General features: G+C 45.3%; 1 protein-coding gene across 2 annotated transcripts in view; it reads left to right on the top strand.

Moving 5' to 3' along the window:
- RUFY1 (RUN and FYVE domain containing 1) overlaps nucleotides 1-20,116 on the top strand; it is a 58,204-nt gene that overhangs the window by 30,083 nt on the left and 8,005 nt on the right. For both annotated transcript variants that reach the window (XM_039252849.1, XM_039252850.1), the window contains exons 8-12: nucleotides 2,089-2,158; nucleotides 4,490-4,591; nucleotides 5,477-5,593; nucleotides 7,608-7,775; nucleotides 17,870-17,967. In XM_039252849.1, the coding sequence (XP_039108780.1) occupies nucleotides 2,089-2,158; nucleotides 4,490-4,591; nucleotides 5,477-5,593; nucleotides 7,608-7,775; nucleotides 17,870-17,967 (555 nt within the window). The remainder of the gene's footprint in view (nucleotides 1-2,088; nucleotides 2,159-4,489; nucleotides 4,592-5,476; nucleotides 5,594-7,607; nucleotides 7,776-17,869; nucleotides 17,968-20,116) is intronic.

The raw sequence follows: 20,116 nt of genomic DNA on the forward strand, positions 1-20,116 counted from the left end.
CCGAGTTCTCCTGCAGCATGATGTTGGCTGTTGGTTTCAGAGATCCTTGATAGATCCCTCATTTATGGGCTGGTTTTATAAGGAAGAGATGTCAGATTTCCTCAGGTGCCTTTAGCATCATTCAGGCAATCATGACTTTATGACTTTTATCCCTTAGTCTGTTGGTGGGAGGAATTTTATTTTACTAATGGATTTCTTCATATGGAGCCATTTCAGAGTCACGGGGATAAACTCTACTTGCTCGTAGTTTTAGTGACTTCATCATCATTTTTTGGTATGTAAACTGCCCTAATCGTTTGGTAGTACCCCTCCCTCCCCCCGGCATGGTGTCAGGGTTCTGCAGCTTCACGGAATGAATCAGGAGGAGCTTCTGGTTCATGAGTATGCTTTCCTCCTGGAAAACGTGAAGCATGGGGCACCGGGCTGGCTCAGTCAGTAGAACATGTGACTCTTGATGTCGGGGTCATGAGTTTGAGCCCCAAGCTGGGAGCAGAAATTATTATTATTTTTTTAATTAAAAAAAAAAACAACAGAAAATGTGAAGATCAAAGTCTAAATTTACTGAGGCAGGGCTTTGTCAGCTTTTCAGTTTTTCCTGAGTTGTTTATCTACGTTTTTTATTTTCCTGAGGATATATCTTTTTTGGTAATTTATATTTTCTAAGGAAAGTATAAATTTTAGTGACATTTTCTAAGTTACACAATTAGAACTGAAAATTACATATTTTTAAAACTTGTAATTCCCTCTATATCTTTTGTGTTCCTTTTTTTTTTATTTTGTCATTGTATTTTAATTTTTCTCGTAGCCAGTGCTTGAACCTTGATGTATTAGTCTCACCAGGTTTATTTCTTTGCCTCCCCTCCCCCCCACTGGCAAAAGGCACCAGTTTGTTGGCAAAAGATATAGGTTCTCGAGCTAGACAGCCTAGGTTCGGATCCTGGTGCCCCTCCAGAGGGAAATGAACCCAAGTGAGCTTTTCCAGTGTTAAGTTATATGAGCTTTTCCTCATCTGTGAAATAGGTAACAGTAAGATTTACTCACAGAATTATGGGAAGGGGCATACGAGTTGATGCATTTAAAGTGCTTAGAAGAGGGGGCGCCTGGGTGGCTCAGTCGGTTAAAAGTCCAACTTCCACTCAGGTCTTGATCTCACAGCTCATGGGTTCATGGCTCTGTGCTGATAGCACAGAGCCTGGAGCCTGCTTCAGATTCTGTGTCTCCCTCTCTCTCTGCCCCTCCCCTGCTCACGCTCTGTCTGTCTCACTCTCAAAAATAAATAAACATTAAAAAAAGATTAAGGACCCCTGGGTGGCTCAGTGGGTTAAGCATTTGCCTTTGGCTCAGGTCATGATCTCACAGTTGGTGAGTTTGAGCCCCACATCGGGCTCTGGGCTCTCTGCTGTCAGCTCAGAGCCCACTTTGGATTCTCTGTCTCCCTTTCTCTCTCTCTGCCCCTGCCTGGCACAGAGTCTCTCTCTCTCTCTCTCTCTCTCTCTGTCTCTCGATCTCAAAAATAAATAAACTTAAGAATTAATTAATAATAAATTTTAAATAAATAAAGTGCTTACAAGAGACCTTCCAAAAAGGAAGCTACTGTCATCATTGTCGTGGCCATTATTATTGAGTATTAGATTCACATTCATTTGACATATTTTTCAGTAGGGACATATTATGTATAACATAAAGAATATTTGAAACAATGAGGCAAAGTATAAAAAATATTTAAAAACACCCTTTGATCCCATAACCCTAAAGTACTAATATCTTGTTACGGACATTATTTAGATGCATGACTGCCAGCACGTTTTGGTTCCCATCTACCATGTTAGGGAGAAACAATGATTTTCTTTCCAGTTGGCTGAAAAAGAAATGGATAGCTCGTTTTGGGGGAAAGATATTGAAACCTTTTCAGTAAATACATACGCATGCACACACACGTATGTCTTCAGGATTCTCATCTCTGAGCTAATCAGAGACCCCTCACCTCTCCGTGTCATACGGGAAACCGAGGAGTCTATTCTCATTGTTCAGAGGTTAGGGAAACAGCCTTCCTAAGTTCACCATTACTTAATGTGTTATTTTCTCTAGCTGCACAGTTGGGGATCTTCAAAGCAAGATAGATGGCTTGGAAAAGACGAATTCAAAACTTCAAGAAGAGGTTTGTAACTTACTGAAATTATTAGGACAGAATGGCCCAAGGTTAAGAGAAACGGTGTGGTTGGTACATCCGACCACCCGGTCGGAATGGGAATCGCTAAGTATGGGTTGAGCTGCACGTGAGACCGGCGTTCTTGGAATTTCGCATCCTCAGAATGTCTGTGTTGGCCCTGTCTGGGGCTTCCCGTGAGCCAGTGCCACTGATCATGAGGCAGTTCTAAGTGACTTAGGTTTTATCACCTCACAGTGAACCCCAGGGAAGACAAGGCCTCCTTGGGAAAGCCCAGCTCCTGTGGTGGATGCGCTTCTCTTCTCCTCTTTCCCCACCTTTCCCTGACGTAGTATGCCTCCCTGCTGCCCAGGAGGCACAGACTGTGGTAATGAGGTAAAAGCACCCTCGCCCACCCCTTCGATGTGTTTCGGCCTCTCAGGAGCCTGGAACCAGTCTCCCCACAGTGTGGTCTTTCTCTGCTTTCTCACTAGGAAGAGAGAGAATGAAAAGACAGGAAGAAGGAGGGCTGAGGCCGAGGAAGAAAGCTTGCTGCCCGCTGCCCGGCAGTCTCCTTGGTGGACACATCTTGTCTCCTGTTAGCAGGAGGGGGGTTGCTCAGCCTTTCTGAGGCTTTCCACAGGTAGCGGTCCCTGGCTGCTCGGGCCTCCCCACCAGGTCTCACTGGGGAGGAAGAGGGCTATGAGAGGTTGCCAAGGCGTGACCCCCACCTCTGTGTGGAGGCAGGTTACGGCCAGAGGAGAGACGCAGAGCATGCCTTTGTACGGAGGGCTCGGTTTAAGGCTCCCTCTATTTACATTGACTGCTTTCTCCTAAGGGGAGAGCCCTGAACAGCTTTAAGGAGAGGAGCTCAGATTTGTGTGAGGAGAAGGAAATTCAAAGTCGGCATTCCTAGATGGGCTTCTCTGGGGCAGCTTCACCACACTTAGAATCGGAGGACCCGCATTGCCTTTGGGTGGGTGGGCAGGCCTTTGGGCCTCAGTTTATTAGGTAGGCAGGTCTTTGGGCCAAACTGTCCTCATCTCCAAATCGGATGATAACTCACCCCTGACAGTGTTGTAAAAATGAGATTTGTGTTATATAAATGTGCCTCACACAACACTTGGCGTGTGGAGACATTAGTTGATTTTAGAACAGATTGACTCTTCGTTCTCCCAGGCGAGGTGGCATACTTTGAAGGAAGGTCTAATTTTAGCTTTTGAAACTAAACAGCTAGGTTATTTTTTCTTCAAAGGCCAACAACAGTTAAGGGAAAACATGCTTTAGAGAAAAGTCCCTCTCCTCAGGGTGCCCTCTCCCTGACTTCAGAGAGCGGAGTGGGAGTTAGCAGATAGTTAACTAGCACCTCTAGAGCCTTAAGGTTTCTTAGTTGGGCGCAGCAGTTATGTTTAGAAACCCCAGTCATGGGTTCTGAGTCCACATGGACTTAGATGCGGCTGACCAAGAGAGGAGAGGAGTTCAGTGCTTCAGCCCCACGCCCCCCTCAGTGAGTGCCACCAAGAACACAGCCCAGTTTCCGTCCTCTTTCCCCTTCCCTGGCCTGCCCTTCTCTCTCCAGGCTGTGTTCAGAGGCTGCATAAGGAGAGGCTGGTGGGTATGCTAACGCCTCTACCTGCCTCTCCAGAGAGCCTCCTCCCAACAGGCTTGTGTACACTTGGCCCTGCCCTGTGGTAACTCATTGAGTACAGGAAGATGGCTTTCTAGGGCCCGGCTTTGGCGGGTTTTGGTTGGGATTCCTTTCCCAGAATGCTTTAAGTCTCCCTCTAGTGATAAAAATAATCCTTACTCTTATTGGCTGAAAAAACTGAAGAGAGTGAAGAATCAGGGAAAAAAGCCCATAATCCCTTTGCTAAGTAACAGCTACTGTTCTCATCTGTGTGCATGTGGTCTTCAATGTTTCCTAAGCGTTTCTAACATAGGTGATTTGTTCTTTTTAACTAGAGGCAAGAACGTACCATAGAACTTGCGTTTTTCCCCCAACTGATATTATACCCTAAAGATATCAAAAGCCTTTGCAAACATTTTAATAACTACATACTTCTGCCTTATGCCCCCACTGACCTTCAGTAAGCTTCCATGATATTGGACACTCAGGTGTCTCTAATAATTTGTGTCCGTAAATCCTTGCCTACATTAAGTGGTTTGCTCTCATTTTTTTTTAAATGATGTGAATGTATTACCTATTCAAAACAAAGAAATAACAAAATATCAAATACATGGAAATATATCATCAATCGTGAAGGTGCCAAATGTTGGCTTTTAATCTGAACGGTTAAGATTAATTTCAACGTTAAGGAACATAAAAAAATCTTTCTTTATCAGCTTTCAGCTGCAACAGACCGGATTTGTTCCCTTCAAGAAGAGCAGCAACAATTAAGAGAACAAAATGAGTTAATTCGCGAAAGAAGCGAAAAGAGTGTGGAGGTGAGAAACTGACCTCACAGCTGGGTGGCATGTCTCCCACGCGCACGCATCCTTGGCAGAGCTCACGCTCATTGTTGACTAGTGAGTGACGCAGGCCTTGGGACAGGCAGATATGTGTTGTTTGGTGCCGCTGGGCCCTCCCACACCACTTGCAGGCCATCTGGACCCCTTGGGGTTTCCAAGCACACTGCTCCCTCACCTCTGTGCCTTTGCACTCAAAGGTTCCCATTTACTCTTCAACCTCCGCCCACGTACAGGTCTTTTGTGATGCCTCCACGCCCCCCATCCATGGCCCTGGGCCCTCCTCCTCTTTTCCCATAGCTCTGTCCCCCCCTCCATTAGAGAACCCATCTTCTGTGTCACAGAATTGCTGGCTTGCAGCTGTCCTACTTGATGACCTGAGGACAGAGAGGGACCATATCTGATTCATCTCAAAATTCACCTAGTGCTAAAGAACATGCTGGATCAATGAAAATCCATGCTGAATGATGGACTGAATGGGGGTCTTTCCCACTAAGAACACAGTTCTGTTTTAAAGAAAATTAAATGTAAATTGTTTTCCGAACCTAACTTTTCAAAAGCCAGTTGGCTTGCTCTCATCCTTCAGGTTCAAAGATATTTTGAAGTATCTTTTAGCCTAGCCTTTTTGTACATTGCTTAAAATATAGAAGTTACCCTACATCTTTAAAAATTGCAGCATATTCTTTTAAAATGTTTTTGTTTATTTTAAGTAGGCTCCTTGCCCAGTGGGGGGTTGGACCCCCGACCCTGAGGTTAAGAGTTGACCGAGCTAGCCAGGTGCCTCTATGGTGTATTTTAAAATACTTTGCAGTTAGCTCACTTCCACAAGCAAACCATCCCTCTTGGTGTTCTTTTTTGACACAGATAACAAAACAAGATACAAAAGTTGAGCTGGACACTTACAAGCAAACTCGGCAAGGTCTGGATGAAATGTATAGTGATGTGTGGAAGCAGCTAAAAGAAGAGAAGAAAGTCCGTTTGGTGAGTGCAAGACTGTCTTTTTTTTTTTTTTCTTTTTTCAAGAAGCCTTCATCCCAGGCAGAGCCCAACATGGGGCTTGAACTCATGACCCTGAGATCAAGACTTGAGCTGAAACGCTTAACCAACCAAGCCAGCCAGGTACCCCTAGACTAAATGTCTTTAGAAGGAATTCCCCAGTAGCCCTCCATGTTATTTTTTTTTGTCACTTTTCATACATGTGCTTAAATCTGCTTTGTAAAACAAAATAGTTTTTATATAAAGTTTCTAAAGTGTGAAAAAAAAAGAATCAAAAATCATCTCTTTAAAAAAAATTTTTTTTAGGGGCTTACTTAGTTTGCCACTAAGTTTGGGGTGCCTGGGTGGCTCAGTCAGTTAAGCGTCTGGCTTCGGCTCAGGTCATGATCTCCTGGTTCGTGAGTTCGGGCCCCGCTTTGGGCTCTGTGCTGACAGCTCAGAGCCTAGGGCCTGTTTTGGATTCTGTGTTTCCCTCTCTGTCCCTCCCTTGCTCATGTCTCCCTTTTCTGTCTCTCAAAAATAAAAAAAAATAAAATAAAATTTTTTTAAAAAAAGTTTACCACTAAGTTCTGTATTTTTTCCAGTTTTATAAACCTTTTCAAGGATTACTGTGAAGCCAGATTTGAGGTTGCTTTGCCAATACAGTTCCCTCAGTCAGCCTCTGGTCTATTTATTATATTCCACCTAATCTTTGTGCCAGTGACCAGTGTTTTGGGTCTGTTATTTGGGTGTTTTGGTTTTTTTTTTAATGTATGTTTATTTTTGAGAGACAGAGACAGAGCCTGAGCAGGGGAGGGTCAGAAAAAGAGGGAGATAAAGAATCTGAAGCAGGCTCCAGGCTCCAGTCTCCGAGCTGGCAGTCAGCACAGAGCCCAACACAGGGCTTGAACCCATGAACCGTGAGATCATGACCTGAGCCAAAGTTGGACGCTCAACCAACTAAGCCACCCAGGTGCCCCATTTGGGTTTTTTTTTTTTTTTTAATGTTTATTTATTTGAGAGAGAGTGGTCACAAGTGGAGGAGGGGCAGAGAGAAGGAGAGAGAGAATCTCACGTGGCTCCACACTACCAGCACAGACCCCAATGCCAGGCTTGATCCCATGAACCGTGAATTTTAAAGTAGGCTCCACACTCAGCAAGGGGCTTGAGCTCGTGACCTGAGACTGAGAGTCACACGCTCTACCAACGGAACCAGCCAAGTGCCCCAACCAGTGTTTTTAGTAGACACCACTCTTGGACCTGCTTTGTTTGTTTGCACGGATGTATAAACGTGTCTCCTGCGTTACCGGGGATGGCACTGGTTCAAAACGGTTGCACCTTTGTTGCCATAAACAAGCAAACTGTTCCAGAATCCAAAAGTTCTAACATTGCAATGTCAGCTTGCTTGGCAGACATTGTTTCAGACTGCGTTCTGACCTTTCGGTTTAAAGAATGTGGTTGCTAGAATCGAGGCTCACATTTACTTTCTGTTGACTGGATCCAGAGCCAGTTTTCCTTATAAAATGAGCAAAAGGGCTAAACTTAATGTAGTTACACTCTAGACAGACTTTCCTGCATCTCCCTAACCTATTCTGACTTTTGGGTTATATTTTTGTCACTGACCGAGATACACCCTCGGGTAAATACATCTCTGCATCTACTTTTTTTTTTTTTTTTTTTTTTTACAAATAGTTTATTGTCAAATTAGTTTCCACATAACACTCAGTGCTCATCCCCACAAGTGCCCTCCTCCATGCCCATCCCTCCTCCCCCCCACATCCATCAGTCCTCAGTTTTTGTCAGCATTCAAGAGTCTCTCATGGTTTGTCTCTCTCCCTTTCCCCCACCATTTCCCCCCTTCTTCTCCCCCTTGTTCCTCCGTCAGGTTCCTCCTAATCCTCCTATACGTGCAAACATATGGTATTTGTCCTCTGCCTGACTTATTTCGCTCAGCATAACACCCTCAAGGTCCTCTCTGCATCTACTTTAATAACACTTTCCTCATTGATCTCCTCCTAAGGAACTAGAGAAAGAGCTGGAGCTGCAGATTGGAATGAAGACGGAGATGGAGATCGCAATGAAGCTGCTCGAAAAGGACACCCACGAGAAGCAGGACACCCTGGTGGCCCTCCGTCAGCAGTTGGAGGAAGTCAAAGCGATTAATTTACAGATGTTTCACAAAGTTCAGGTGGGAGTTGGCTCTATGTCCCTAGCACAGCCCGGCTTCCCGCTGCTTGTCCCACGCTGCCTCGCGGCCTCACACCACTCTTCCTGCAAAACAGAGGTCGGACACCTCCCTGAGGCCCAGTCTGTAGGCCCCATTAAGCGTTTCTCCTTTTATTTTATTTGGGTCTCCCAGCAGCCCCTGAGAGAAGTTGATAACGGGGGGAAGTGTAAGTGACAGGGCAAACTCGAGCGGCTGCATCTCGTGCCCTGGGTGGCACAGCTAGTAAGTAGAGCTGAAAACTGAACCCCGTCTTCTGAATCCAAACCCGAACTGGGCCTGTTCTTCCCTACACTGTCTCCCTAGTGTCTGTCGTCTTCTCCTTCAGTGACTAATTGTCTGCCCCAGGAAATGGAGAAGTGGATTAAGGAACGATAGAAGTTGGTGCCATCTTTTCAAGCTGGGCCATGTTTAATCTCGCTGAGTCTCCAGCAGTGGGGCTGGCTGTGCGCCTCTCCTGTCATTTCAGGGCGGTTCGGGAGAGCTAGCCCAGAAAGAAGCGATTGTGGCAGAGTTAGAAAGCTAGCATCTAAAAATTGCTAAGCTTCCTTGCTCAGAAGCTACAGCAGCGCCCAGGACCATTCTGTGTCCCTCTTTTCTTATTTTGAAGTAATGTTTCCTATTTTAATGCCCAAACTGTCCCACTTCCTCTTCCCTAGATGTGCTTTCAGTCTATGTCAGAGATGGCGTGGACACAGACACACGTTATCTTGTCCTGCCGCTTTTTTAATATAGTTTTCATTTATTTATTTTTTAAGGTGTTTTTTTTTTAAATCTTTGTTTATTTTTGAGAGAGAGAGAGAGTGCAAGCAGGAGAGGGGTAGAGAGAGAGGGAGACACAGAATCCAAAGCAGGCTCCAGGATCCGAGCTGTCAGCACAGAGCCTGACACAGGACCCATACTCAGGAACCACAAGATCATTACCCGAGCCAAAGTCAGATGCACACCCCTATATATTTACTTATTTATTTATTTTTAGAGAGAACGTATGCAGAGAGAGGGGCAGAGAGAGAGGATCTTTTTCTTTTCTAATTTTTCTGACATTTATTACTTGTTAAGAGAGTGAGAGACATTGCGAGTTGGGGAGGCGCAGAGAGAGAAGGAGAGAGAGAGAGAAATCATGAGTGAGGGAGGGGCAGTGAGAGAAGGAGACACAGAATCCAAAGCAGGCTCCAGGCTCTGAGCTGTCAGCACAAAGCCCAACGAAGGGCTCGAACTCACAAACCACGAGATCCTGACCTGAACCAACATCGGGAGTCAGACGCTCAACCCACAGAGTCATCCAGGTGCCCTCAAGCCTTTTTTAAAACTATCACGTAACCAACATTATAATAATAGCAGCAGTGGAAATTAAAGCACAGGGAAAAACAGAGGGAAATCATCGCACCCTCCTGACACATTCTCTGTTTTAATTTGTTCCTGTTTTCCTCTGGTTTGGGTCAGTCTGTAACCTTAATATTAATGTGCATCAGGGGAAACCATACTGCCGTAATAACTTAGCAGGCCCTAAACTAAAGTGGCTCCAAACTATGGCAGTCTGTATTTCTGTTGCTTAACAGTTTCGAGGTGAGCATTTCAGACCAGCAGCCTTGCCCCCCACAGTCACTCAGGGACCGAGGCCAATGGCGGCTCCAGCTGTCCAGGCCACCCTGGTCAGCACCATTCGTGCCAGTGGAAGGGGAGAGAAAAGCAAAAGTGCAGAGCCAGGATCTCCTCCCCAACAGTGAGAGAGAAGTTGCACACATCCTTCTGTTCCCTCACATGGCAAAGGGCCAGGCGTGGCTGCGAGGGGAGTCTGGTGCTGCCGTGTCCTGGCCGTGAGCCAGATGAAGGTGACAATAGGGGTCACTAGACGGAGCTGCCGCTACCACCATCCGCCCGACTGAGAAGTCCTATCTAGTCCAGAACCCTCCCGGTCTGCAGCCCCTTGGTGACAGGCAGCACTCTCCATGGAGCCCATGAGGCCTGTGTTTGAACCAGGCCAGCTGTCTTTCTGACATTAGCCCGTCCCGCCCAGCATAAAATGGCGGAGCCAAAACAGGATTGCCAAATGCCTGTTTGCAAAGGGAAACAAGGGACACACAGGGCAGACCCTGGCCCACCGTGGCCATCATTGCATCTCTGGGCAGGAGCTGTGAAGGCTGCCCAGGGCTCCGGGGGCTCCATTTGTTAGCATGTCCACCTACCCTTCCTCTGTCGTCAACAGAACTTGTGGCCCCTGAGAGGTCCGCCATCTCTGTAGCCCATTGGAAGTGGGCTGTCCGGGAGTGTGGCCTTCCTGGTGGTGCATGGCTTTGTTGGCCAGCTTCTCACTGGTCCCGGTTTGCAGGCCTGGAGGTTGTATGAAGGGTCAAACAGTCACAGATGTTCTTCAGGCCTGACTCGTGGTTTCTGTGACAGTACAGGTCCCCCAGTCACCATGTCTAGTCTGGTTATTTCCCTTCAGTCCGTGTGTTGATGACCAGTTTATTGCTTCATTTATTTTTTTTTTAATTTTTATTTATTTATTTTGAGAGAGAGAGCATGCATGTGCACATGTGAGCAGGGGAGGGCAGACAGAGCAGGGGAGAGAGCATCCTAAGCAGGCTCTACACTCAGTGGGGAGGCCAATGCGGGGCTTAAATTCAACGATTATGAGATCATGACCTTAGCCAAAATCAGAAGCCAGACGCTCAACTGACTGAGCTAACCCTGAGCCCCTATGGTTTCACGTATTCAACACAGTTCTTCTGCCTGCCTCATTTCTGTGCTCCATCAGTCTTTCCCCAAACCCCTCCTTCAGCAGCTAGGCATCTGAAACCGCAGGCAAAGCTGTGCAGGAAAGCACCGTACAGTTTTGATTACCACAGTTTTGTAGTATAGCTTGAAATCTAGGATTGTGACGCCTCAAACTTTGTTCTTCTTTGTGAGGATTGCTTTGGTTATTTGGGGTCCTTTGTAGTTCCATACAAATTTTAGGATTTTTTAAAAAAAAATTTTAAATTTTATTATTTTTATTTTTGAGGGAGGGAGAGAGAGAGAGACAGAGCATGAATAGGGGAGGAGCAGAGAGAGAAGACACACAGAATCCGAAGCAGGCTCCAGGGTCTGAGCTGCCAGCACAGAGTCCAATGTGGGGCTCAAACTCATGGACTGCAAGATCATAACCTGAGCCCAAGTCAGACGCTCAACCAACTGAGCCACCCAGGTGACCCTAATTTTAGGATTTTCATACTCTCGTGCTGGATATATATCCTCAAGCTGGATTCAGCTTGCTTGATCCCTTTATCATTATATAATTCTGCTTTTGTCTCACATGGGTACTGCTACAGCTTTTTTTTCTTTTTTTCTTTTTTTGCTTCCATTTGCATGCAGTATGTTTTTCTATCCCTTCACTTTCAGTCTGTATATGGTTTTAGATCTGAAGTGGGTCTGTCTTGTGGACAGCATATAGATGGGTCTTGGTTTTTTATCCATTCATCTCACCCTACCTAAGTCTTCTGATTGGAGCAGTTAGAGCATTTAAATTTAAAGTTATTACTTGGGGCACCTGGATGGTTCTGTCTATTGAGCATCCAACTTGATTTCAGCTCAGGTCATGATCCTAGGGTCATGGGATCAAGCATCATAGGAAGCCTGCTTAAGATTCTCTCTCTCTCTCCCACTCTGCCCCTTTCCCCTTCTTGGGCTCTCTCTCTCTCTCCTCCAAAATAAATAAATAAAAATAAATATGTGTGTGTTCTCTCATAAATAAATACTGACAGGTGTGTACCTTTTGTTCATTGGTTTCTCGTTGTTTCTATAGTTTTTCTTTGTTCCTTCTCTTGCTCTCTTCCCTTGCAGCTGATGGCTTCCTATAGTGCTGTGCTTAGATTCTGTTCTCTTTGGTTTCTGTATATCTATTATAGTTTTTTGATTGGTGGTTACCATAAGGTTAATGTATAACATTCTTTTTTTTTTTTAATGTTTATTTCTGAGAGAGACAGCATGAGCAGGGGAGGGTCAGAGAGAGAGGGAGATACAGAATCTGAAACAGGCTCTAGGCTCCGAGCTGGCAGTCAGCACAGAGCCCAACGTGGGGCTCAAACCCATGAACCGCGAGATCATGACCTAAGCGAAAGTCAGACGCTTAACTGACTAAGCCACCCAGGCGCCCCCATTTGTTTTTCTTTTTAAGTTTATTTATTTAGTTTGGGAGAGAGTGGGAGCAAGAAAGGGACAGAAAGAGGGAGAGAGAGAATCCCCAGCAGACTCCACACTGTCAGTGCAAAGCCCAACATGGAGCTCAATTCATGAACTGTGAGATCACAACCCAAGCCAAGATCAAGAGTTGGATGCTTAACCGACTGAGCCACCCAGGTGCCCCCATACATAACATTCTAAGTATACTGCAGTTTATATGAAGTTGATGGTCACTTAAGTTTGAACACATTCTAAAAGTACTACATTTTTACTTTCTCCCTTCTACTTTTTATGCATATAATGTCATATTTTATATTTTTTAATCTTTATATCTTTATATATCTTTAAATCTTTAAATATCTTTATATCTTAAATTTTTAAATATCTTTATATCTTATATCTTTATATCTTTTTATTTTTAAACACTTTTGATATAATTGGTTTTACTACCTTTGTTTTTTAACCTTCATACCAGCTTTTATAAGCAATTGGTCTACTACGTTTACTTTTTGTTTGCTTTTAGCAGTGAAGTTTTTTCCTTTCATCATTTTCTTACTGTGGTTATGGCCTGCTCTTTTCTGCTGAAGAATCCCCCTTAATATTCTTGTAAGGCTGGTTTATGGATGATTCAGTTTTGTTTGTCTGGGAAACTCTTTTTCTCTCCTGGTTGTGGGATTCTTCCTTGCAGTCCTTTGAATAGATTATGCCACTCCCTTCTGGCCTGCAAAGTTTCTACTGAAAAATCCACTGATGGCCCTTTGAGGTTTCCCTTGTATGTAAACAACTTGCTTTTCTCTTGCTGCTTTTAAGACTCTATCTCTATCTTTAATCTTTGCCGTTCTAATTACGTCATGGTGTGGACTTCCTTGGGTTCATCTTATTTGGGGCTTTCTGTGCTTCCTAGACCTGGATGTCTGTTTCCTTCCCCTAGGTTGGGTTAGGGAAGTTTTCAGCTATTATTTCTTCAAATATGTTTTCTGCCCCCTTCTTTCCTCTCCGTCTGGGATATCTATAATGCAGATGCGTGTTTGGTGTTGTCCCACGTGTTCCTGAGCCAATCCTTTTTTTTTTTTTTTCTTTTTTTACTCTTCAGCTTGGGTGCTTTCCATCTGTCTTGCAGATTGCTGGTCCATTCTTCTGCATTTTCTAATCCACTGTTGATTCTTTCTTGTGTATTTTTCCTTCCAGTTAATTGTGTTCTTCAACTCTTATTGTTTCTTTTTTATAAATCTGTCTTTAATGTTTACTTTGAGAGAGAGAGAAAGAGAACAAGTTGGGGAGGGGCAGAGGGAGAGCGAGAATCCCAAGCAGACTCCACACGGTCAGCACAGAGCCTGACGTGGGGCTCAAAGTCATGAACCATGAGATTGTGACTGGAGCCAACATCAAGAGTCAGATGCTTAACCAACTGAGCCACCCAGGTGCCCCTCTTTTTTATAATCTCTGTTTCTTTGTTGAAGTTCTGAGTTTATCCACTCTTAAGTCTGGTGAGCATTTTTATGACCATTACTTTAGTTCAAGAGTAGATTGCATACTTTCATTTCATTTCATTCTTTTTCTAAAGTTCTGTCTTATTTGTTTTGGGCATATTCCTTCGTTTCCCCATTTTGTTTGACTTTCTGTGTGGTAGGCAGAACAGCTACCTCTCCTAGTCTTAAAGGAGGGGCCTTGTGTAGTACTGTCCCCTGTGTAGACTGCCTGGTGCCTTTGGCTGGAGCTGTAGCAGGCATGCACTGGGGATCCTGGGGCACTCCAGTGGAGCCTGGTGCTGAGGGGTGCATGGGCCAGGGGGTCCCAGGGCACTCCATAAGCAGGGGAGTCCTACTTAGCTGGAGAAGTGGGTGCAGGCTAGGGGATCCCCGGATATTCTGCATAGTGGAGCCCCTGGTGGGACGGCTGGAGCTTAAGGCCACAGCTGGCTACAGGCTAGGAGGTCCTGAGGTGCTCTACATGGGGTGGAGGGCCTAGTGGGATAGCTGAAGCGAGCACAGACTGGGGGGGTTCCTTGGGTGCACTTGGCCCCAGGTGCTCTGGCAGGCCGCGTAGAGCTGAAGCAAGTGTGGGCCTGGGGTTTCCCGGAGTGCTTTGCACGCATGCTGTGTCAGCAAGACAGCTGGAGCTGAAGCAGGCACTCTCCAGGGTGTCCCAGTGTGTGCTGCGCCGGGCCCACCTCGGGAGGATGCGTGGGCTGAGGAGAGCTAGGGACCTGGGACCCCCCAAGGCATCAGGCCAGGTAGAGTATACCATCTGTACTATCTGTACCGTCTGTACTGTCAAGGCGGAGGGGACCGTCAGTGGTGGTCCTCACCAGTGCCTCCACCCCAGGGAACATTCCAGCAGCTCCCCCAGCACCTGGCAGATGCTCACCCACAATCCAGTTGCCCTTTTAAACTGCAGCTCTTTCCACCGTGCTGCAGGGCAGGCGAATCTGCACACGGACAGAGTCAGGGGTGAGTTCCCATCGTAACCGTGTCACCATCTCTCCTACCCTTCTCGGGGGGGGGGGGTCCCTCTGTTGTTTGTTGTGCAGAAACTGTTCAGCAAGCCCTCAGTTCTTAGGAGGAATCACCATACATGGAGGTGGTGAGTTCAGTCTTCCTACATCACCATCTTAGACCCTCCCCTTGGCTTTTCCTTGTTGATTATTCCGTGTATAGTCTAAATATTAGTCCCTTATTGGTACATATGGTAGATATCTCCTCCAGTCTCCCATCTAGTGTCTTTAGGTCTCAGGCCTAAGATCTGACTTTTGATCTCAGGGTTGTGAGTTTGAGCCCCATGCTGGGGGTAGTTTACTTTAAAAAATAAAAATAAATAACAAAAATGTTATTTGAAGTTAAAAATTAGTCACAGTTTTTACATTATGGTTTGTAGTTTGGGGGTTTTAAGAAGCCCTTTCGAGGCGCCTGGGCGGCTCAGTCTGCTAAGCATCCACCCCTTGGTTTCAGCTCAGGTCATGATCTCATGGTTTGTGGGTTCCAGCCCCACATCGGGCTCTGCAGTGCCTGTGGGAGCCTGCGTGGGATTCTCCCTCTGCCGCTCCCTTGCTCTCTCAAAAAAAAAAACAACAACCCAACAACAACAAAACAAAACAAAAAACAAACTTTTAAAAAGCCCTTTCTCAAGCCTAGGTGTCAAAGACATTTCAAAGACATTCCGCACTAGTTTTATAAACCTGACACATTTAGGTTTTTAAGGTATTGGTGGAGTTAACGTTTTGTACGTGGCCTTATCTAGGGATGCGGGTTTGGTTTTCTCCATGTAGGAAGCCACATCAAAGCCAGTCCACTCTTTTCTCGTTGATATGTGGCACCACCCTGATCATATTTCAAGTTCCTGTATTAAACAGGAAGTGTCTCTGAGCTTTCTATTGTTTGTCTATTTGGTGTTTTCTTTAATATTTATTTTATTTTTGAGAGAGAGAGAGAGCACACACAAGCATGAGTGGGGGAAGGGCAGAGAGAAGACGACACAGAATCTGAAGCAGGCTCCAGGTTCTGAGCTGTCAGCACAGAGCCCGATGCGGGGCTCGAACTCTCGAACCGTGAGACTATGACCTGAGCCGAAGTCAGACACTTAACTGACTGAGCCACCCAGGCGCCCCTGATTGTCTGTTTGTTTGAATTACCTGATTACTACAGCTTTGCAGTATGGCTTACGTCTGCTCTGTTAGTTTGCTGTAATGAAGTACCACAAACTGAGTGGCTTCACAGAGACTCCCTGTCTCTGTCTGAAGGCCAGAAGTCTGAGGCTGGGCACTGGCACAGTTGCTTTCTACTAAGGGCTGTGAGGAGGACTGTAAGTATCCCTGTCCCCTAGCTGCTGGTGGTTGCTGGTGATCACTGGCGATAATCTTTTCAAAGAACCATGTTTTTTTTCTAATATTCTTTATTGTCTGTTGTTCCATGTTTCATTGATTTCCACCCTTCCTTTTATTATATTCTATTTTTTATTTAAAGTTTTCTCTTTTTGCAAGTTTATTAAGTTTATTATACATTATCATAAGTTTATTTTGAAACAGGGGCACCTGGGTTGCTAAGTTGGTTGAGCATCTGACGTTAGCTCAGGTCATGATCTCACGGTCTAGGAGTTCAATCCCTGCATCAGGCTCTGTGCTGATGGCTCAGAGCCTGGAGCCTGCTTCAGATTCTGTGTCTTCCTCTTCCTCTGCTCCTCCCCTGCTCACGCTGTGTCTCTCTCTCAAAAATAAATAAATGTTAAAAAAAAAAAAAAAGAGAGCAGATGTGAGCGGGGGAGGGGCAGAGAAAGAGAGAATCCAAGTAGGCTCTGCACTGTCAGCATAGAGCCTGATGAGGGGCTCAATCTTACGACTACGAGATCATGACCTGGGCCGAAATCAAAAGTCAGATGCTTAACTGACTGAGTTCACCTAGGTACTGCTTTATTATATTCTTTCTGATTTCTTTGTGTTTGCTTTGTAGTTTATTTTCAACTTCTGAAATGCATGCTTAGCCTCATCTGTTTTATATTTTTTCTTATTTCATAAAAAATTTTATTTGGGGGCAGCTAGCTGCCTCAGTCAGTAGAGCACATGACTTTTGATCTCAGGGTTGTGAGTTCGAGCCCCATGCTAGGGGCAATTTACTTTAAAAAATAAAAATAAGTAACAAAAATGTTATTCTAAGTTAAAAATCACCTACAAGTACTGGTTTAGCTGTGGCCCTCAAATTTTGACAAAAGTGTATCACCCTTATAAGAAGTACGTTTTTTCACAGCTCAGCCTCTCTAAAACCTACATGCATCTTACAGTCAATGGCACAATATGTTCCAAGTAGCTGTTTTTTCTTTCTTACTGGTGTATAAAATTAGGGTACATCTTCCACTCAGTGCATCTTCATTACCGTACATATTACATAGTGTTCTCACTGGCTTTTACCTCTAGGTATTTTAAGTATTTCTTTTTTTTTTTAAGTTTATTTATTTTTGAGAGAAAGCACAAGGAGGGGAGGGGCAGAGAAAGAGGGGGAGAGAGAGAGAGACTCCCCAGCAGGCTCCAGGCTGTCAGCGCAAAACCCAATGCGGGGCTCGAACTTATGAACTGCGAGATCAGGACCCGAGCCGAAATCAAGTATTGGATACTTAACCAACTGAGCTACCCGGGCGCCCCTACATCTCAGTATTTCTTGATTCCTCCTCTGGTTTTATTTTTAGCTCAACAGTTTTTTAGTAATATGCTATGTAGTTTAGTTTCCAAGCTATGAGGCATTTTTAGCCATTCTTTTGTTGTTAATGTCTAACTGTATTACATTAAGGTCCAAGAATACAGTCTGTGTATTATTTTCTTAGGAATTTATTAGGATTTCCTTCTGTCATCAGCCTTTCTGTATCCTTTTATTTTAAAAGTGTCTCTTGTGGACACACAGGAACATGGTGCTTTTTGCCTACCCCCCGCCTGGTCCCCCGCTACGTGCCCTGTTCAGAGCCTGGATTCAGAAGTCATGCAGTTGTGGGCATGAACCTGCTGTACCGCACATGCGCACTAGCCTCCCTCTGTGCTTAGGGAATCGGGGCTGACTGCCTGGCCACGAGAACCTGCAAGGGCCTGATGAACCCATGGGTGCGCTGGGCATATGGGAACAGCTCCGTAACGCTGTCAGACCCCACTCTGACGTTCTTTTTTTAAAAAGGAGCATGGACGTTTCGCAGAGGAAAACAAAATGCTCAGTACTTCCTTCTTGGCCTTTCTTTGTGGGGTTAAAAGCTGGGAGCCTCAGTCCAGTTTGTCTTCCAGGGCTGTGGGGAAGAGCAGCCATTAGTGAAGTGCTCTTAGGAGTGTTGTGAAAGTACAGAGTGAATAATCAAACCCTCTCTTCCCCCTGAGCGGGCACAGCGGTGAGGGAGAGGCAGAGTGTGACCCCTCGTCCTTGCCTTTGCAGAATGCAGAGAGCTGTTTACAGCAGAAAAACGAAGCCATCACATCTTTTGAAGAAAAAACCAACCAGGTTATGTCCAGCATGAAACAGATGGAAGAAAGGTAATCACTCCCTCTGGCACATACTCCCTAGAAGGTGCTGGACATTCCCCAGCCCCGAGGACTTACTCAGAGTCTCTCGCAAAAGTACAGACAACTTGGAATGAAAGTCCTTAGGAATCATAGCCTTGCTGAGCAAGGGGGCTGGATTCCCAGCCTTGCCTAAGTGTGTATCCTCTAATCAACCTCTGGGGGACTGTATCACCTTGTCTTCTCAGGGGTCAGGCCCATACAGTGAGCTCCTTGTTACTGTCACATTTAAACATCAGTCCGGGGGCGCCTGGGTGGCTCAGCCAGTTAAGCGTCTGACTTTGGCTCTGGTCATGATCTCACGGTTCGTGGGTTCGAGCCCCGCGTCGGGCTCTGTGCTGACAGCTCAGAGCCTGGGGCCTGCTTCGGATTCTGTGTCTCCCTCTCTCTCTGACCCTCCCCTGCTCATGCTGTCTCTCTCCCTCAGAAATACATTTTTAAAAATAAAAAAACTTAAAAAACGTTGTAAACATCAGTCCGAAGCAGATCAGAATAGAGCCCAAAAGCAGACCCACACGAATATGGCAACTGATTTTCTTAAAGGCAGTTCAAGGGAGGAAGGAAAATCTTCAATACTTGATACTGGGACAGTCTGACTTCCATAAGGGAAAAAAATGGATCTCAGTGTATGCCTCCTATCTTCTACAAAAATTAGCTGGAAATGGATCATAAGTCTAATTGGAAAACTTAAAACTTATAATTTCTAGAAGAAACCCTAGGAGAAAATCTTTGTGATCTTGGGTTAGGCAAAGAGATCTTAGACATGACATAAAAGCATGGGGTCCAGGGCACCTGGGTGGCTCGGTCAGTTGAGCGTCCAACTCTTAATTTCAGCTCAGGCCATAATCTCACAGTTCATGAGTTCGAGCCCCATGTTGGGCTCTGCACTGGCAGTGCAGAGCCTGCTTGGGATTCTGTCTCTCAAATAAATGAAAACTTAAAAAAAAAAAAATAATACTTTTAAAAAGCATGGTGTCCATGGGAGAAAAACTTGATAAATTGGACTTTATCAAAAGGTGAAACCTTTGTGCTATGGAAAACACAGTTAAGAGAATAAAAAGACCAGTAACAAATTGGGAGAAAAATTGCAAATCACGTTGTCTCCAGAATATACAAAAAACTCTCAGAACTCAACAAACAATCCAGTTGAAAAATGGACAAGACTTGAACGGACACCTCACCAAAGAGGACATTATGGATGGCAGACAAGCACACAAAAAGATGTGCAGTGTCACTAGCCATCAAGGAAGTACAAGTTTTGTTACGTTTTGTTTTATTTAGATATTCATTTTTGAGAGAGTGCAAGCAGGGGAGGGCAGAGAGAGGGGGACACAGGATCTGAAGTGGCCATTTGGGCTAACAGCAGTGAGTCTGATGTGGGGCTCTAACTCATGAACCTCAAGATCAGGACCTGAGCCAAATTCAGACATTGAACCGACTGAGCCACCCAGGCAGCCCCAGAGAAGTATAGTGAGATGCTATTACACGCCTATTAAAACAGCTGAATATCTTTTTAATGACAACACTGAATGCTGACGGGGCTACAGAGCAACTAAAACTCTCCTACATGACTGGTGTCACACTGGAAAACAGTGTCTTACAGCTAACCCTACTCTTACCATCTGACCCAACAGTCCCACTCCTGGGTATCTGCTGAAGAGGAATGAAAACTAATGTTCGCACAGAAACCCATACACAAATGTTTGTAGCGGGTCTGTTCCTAATTTCTAATAGAAGCGAGTCAGAGGTGTTTCATCAGGTGAAAGAGGAACAAACTGGTACTCTATACAATGAAATAGTACTCGGCCCACAGGAAGGAATGAGCCCCTGATCCCCAAACTTGATCTCAGAGATAACTAACCTGAGAGAAAGAAGCCAGGCTCAGAAGGTTATTTACATGAAGTGTAATTCCACTTATACACATTCTGGAAAAGACAAAGCCATGGTATCAGCCGATCAGGGGGTTGCCAGGGGTCAGGGATGGGAAGGGGTGTGACTGCAGCACTATGGAGACTTCCAGGGTGAAGCAACTGCTCTGTCTCCTGATCGCCATGGTGGTTCCACGAGTCATCCGTGTGCTAAAAAACTCTGGGAACTGGACACACGTGCGAGTCGATCTTAC

Source organism: Hyaena hyaena, unplaced genomic scaffold, assembly GCF_003009895.1.
Source record: "Hyaena hyaena isolate Hyena2069 unplaced genomic scaffold, ASM300989v1 scaffold_428, whole genome shotgun sequence".
Classification (NCBI taxonomy): domain Eukaryota; kingdom Metazoa; phylum Chordata; class Mammalia; order Carnivora; family Hyaenidae; genus Hyaena; species Hyaena hyaena.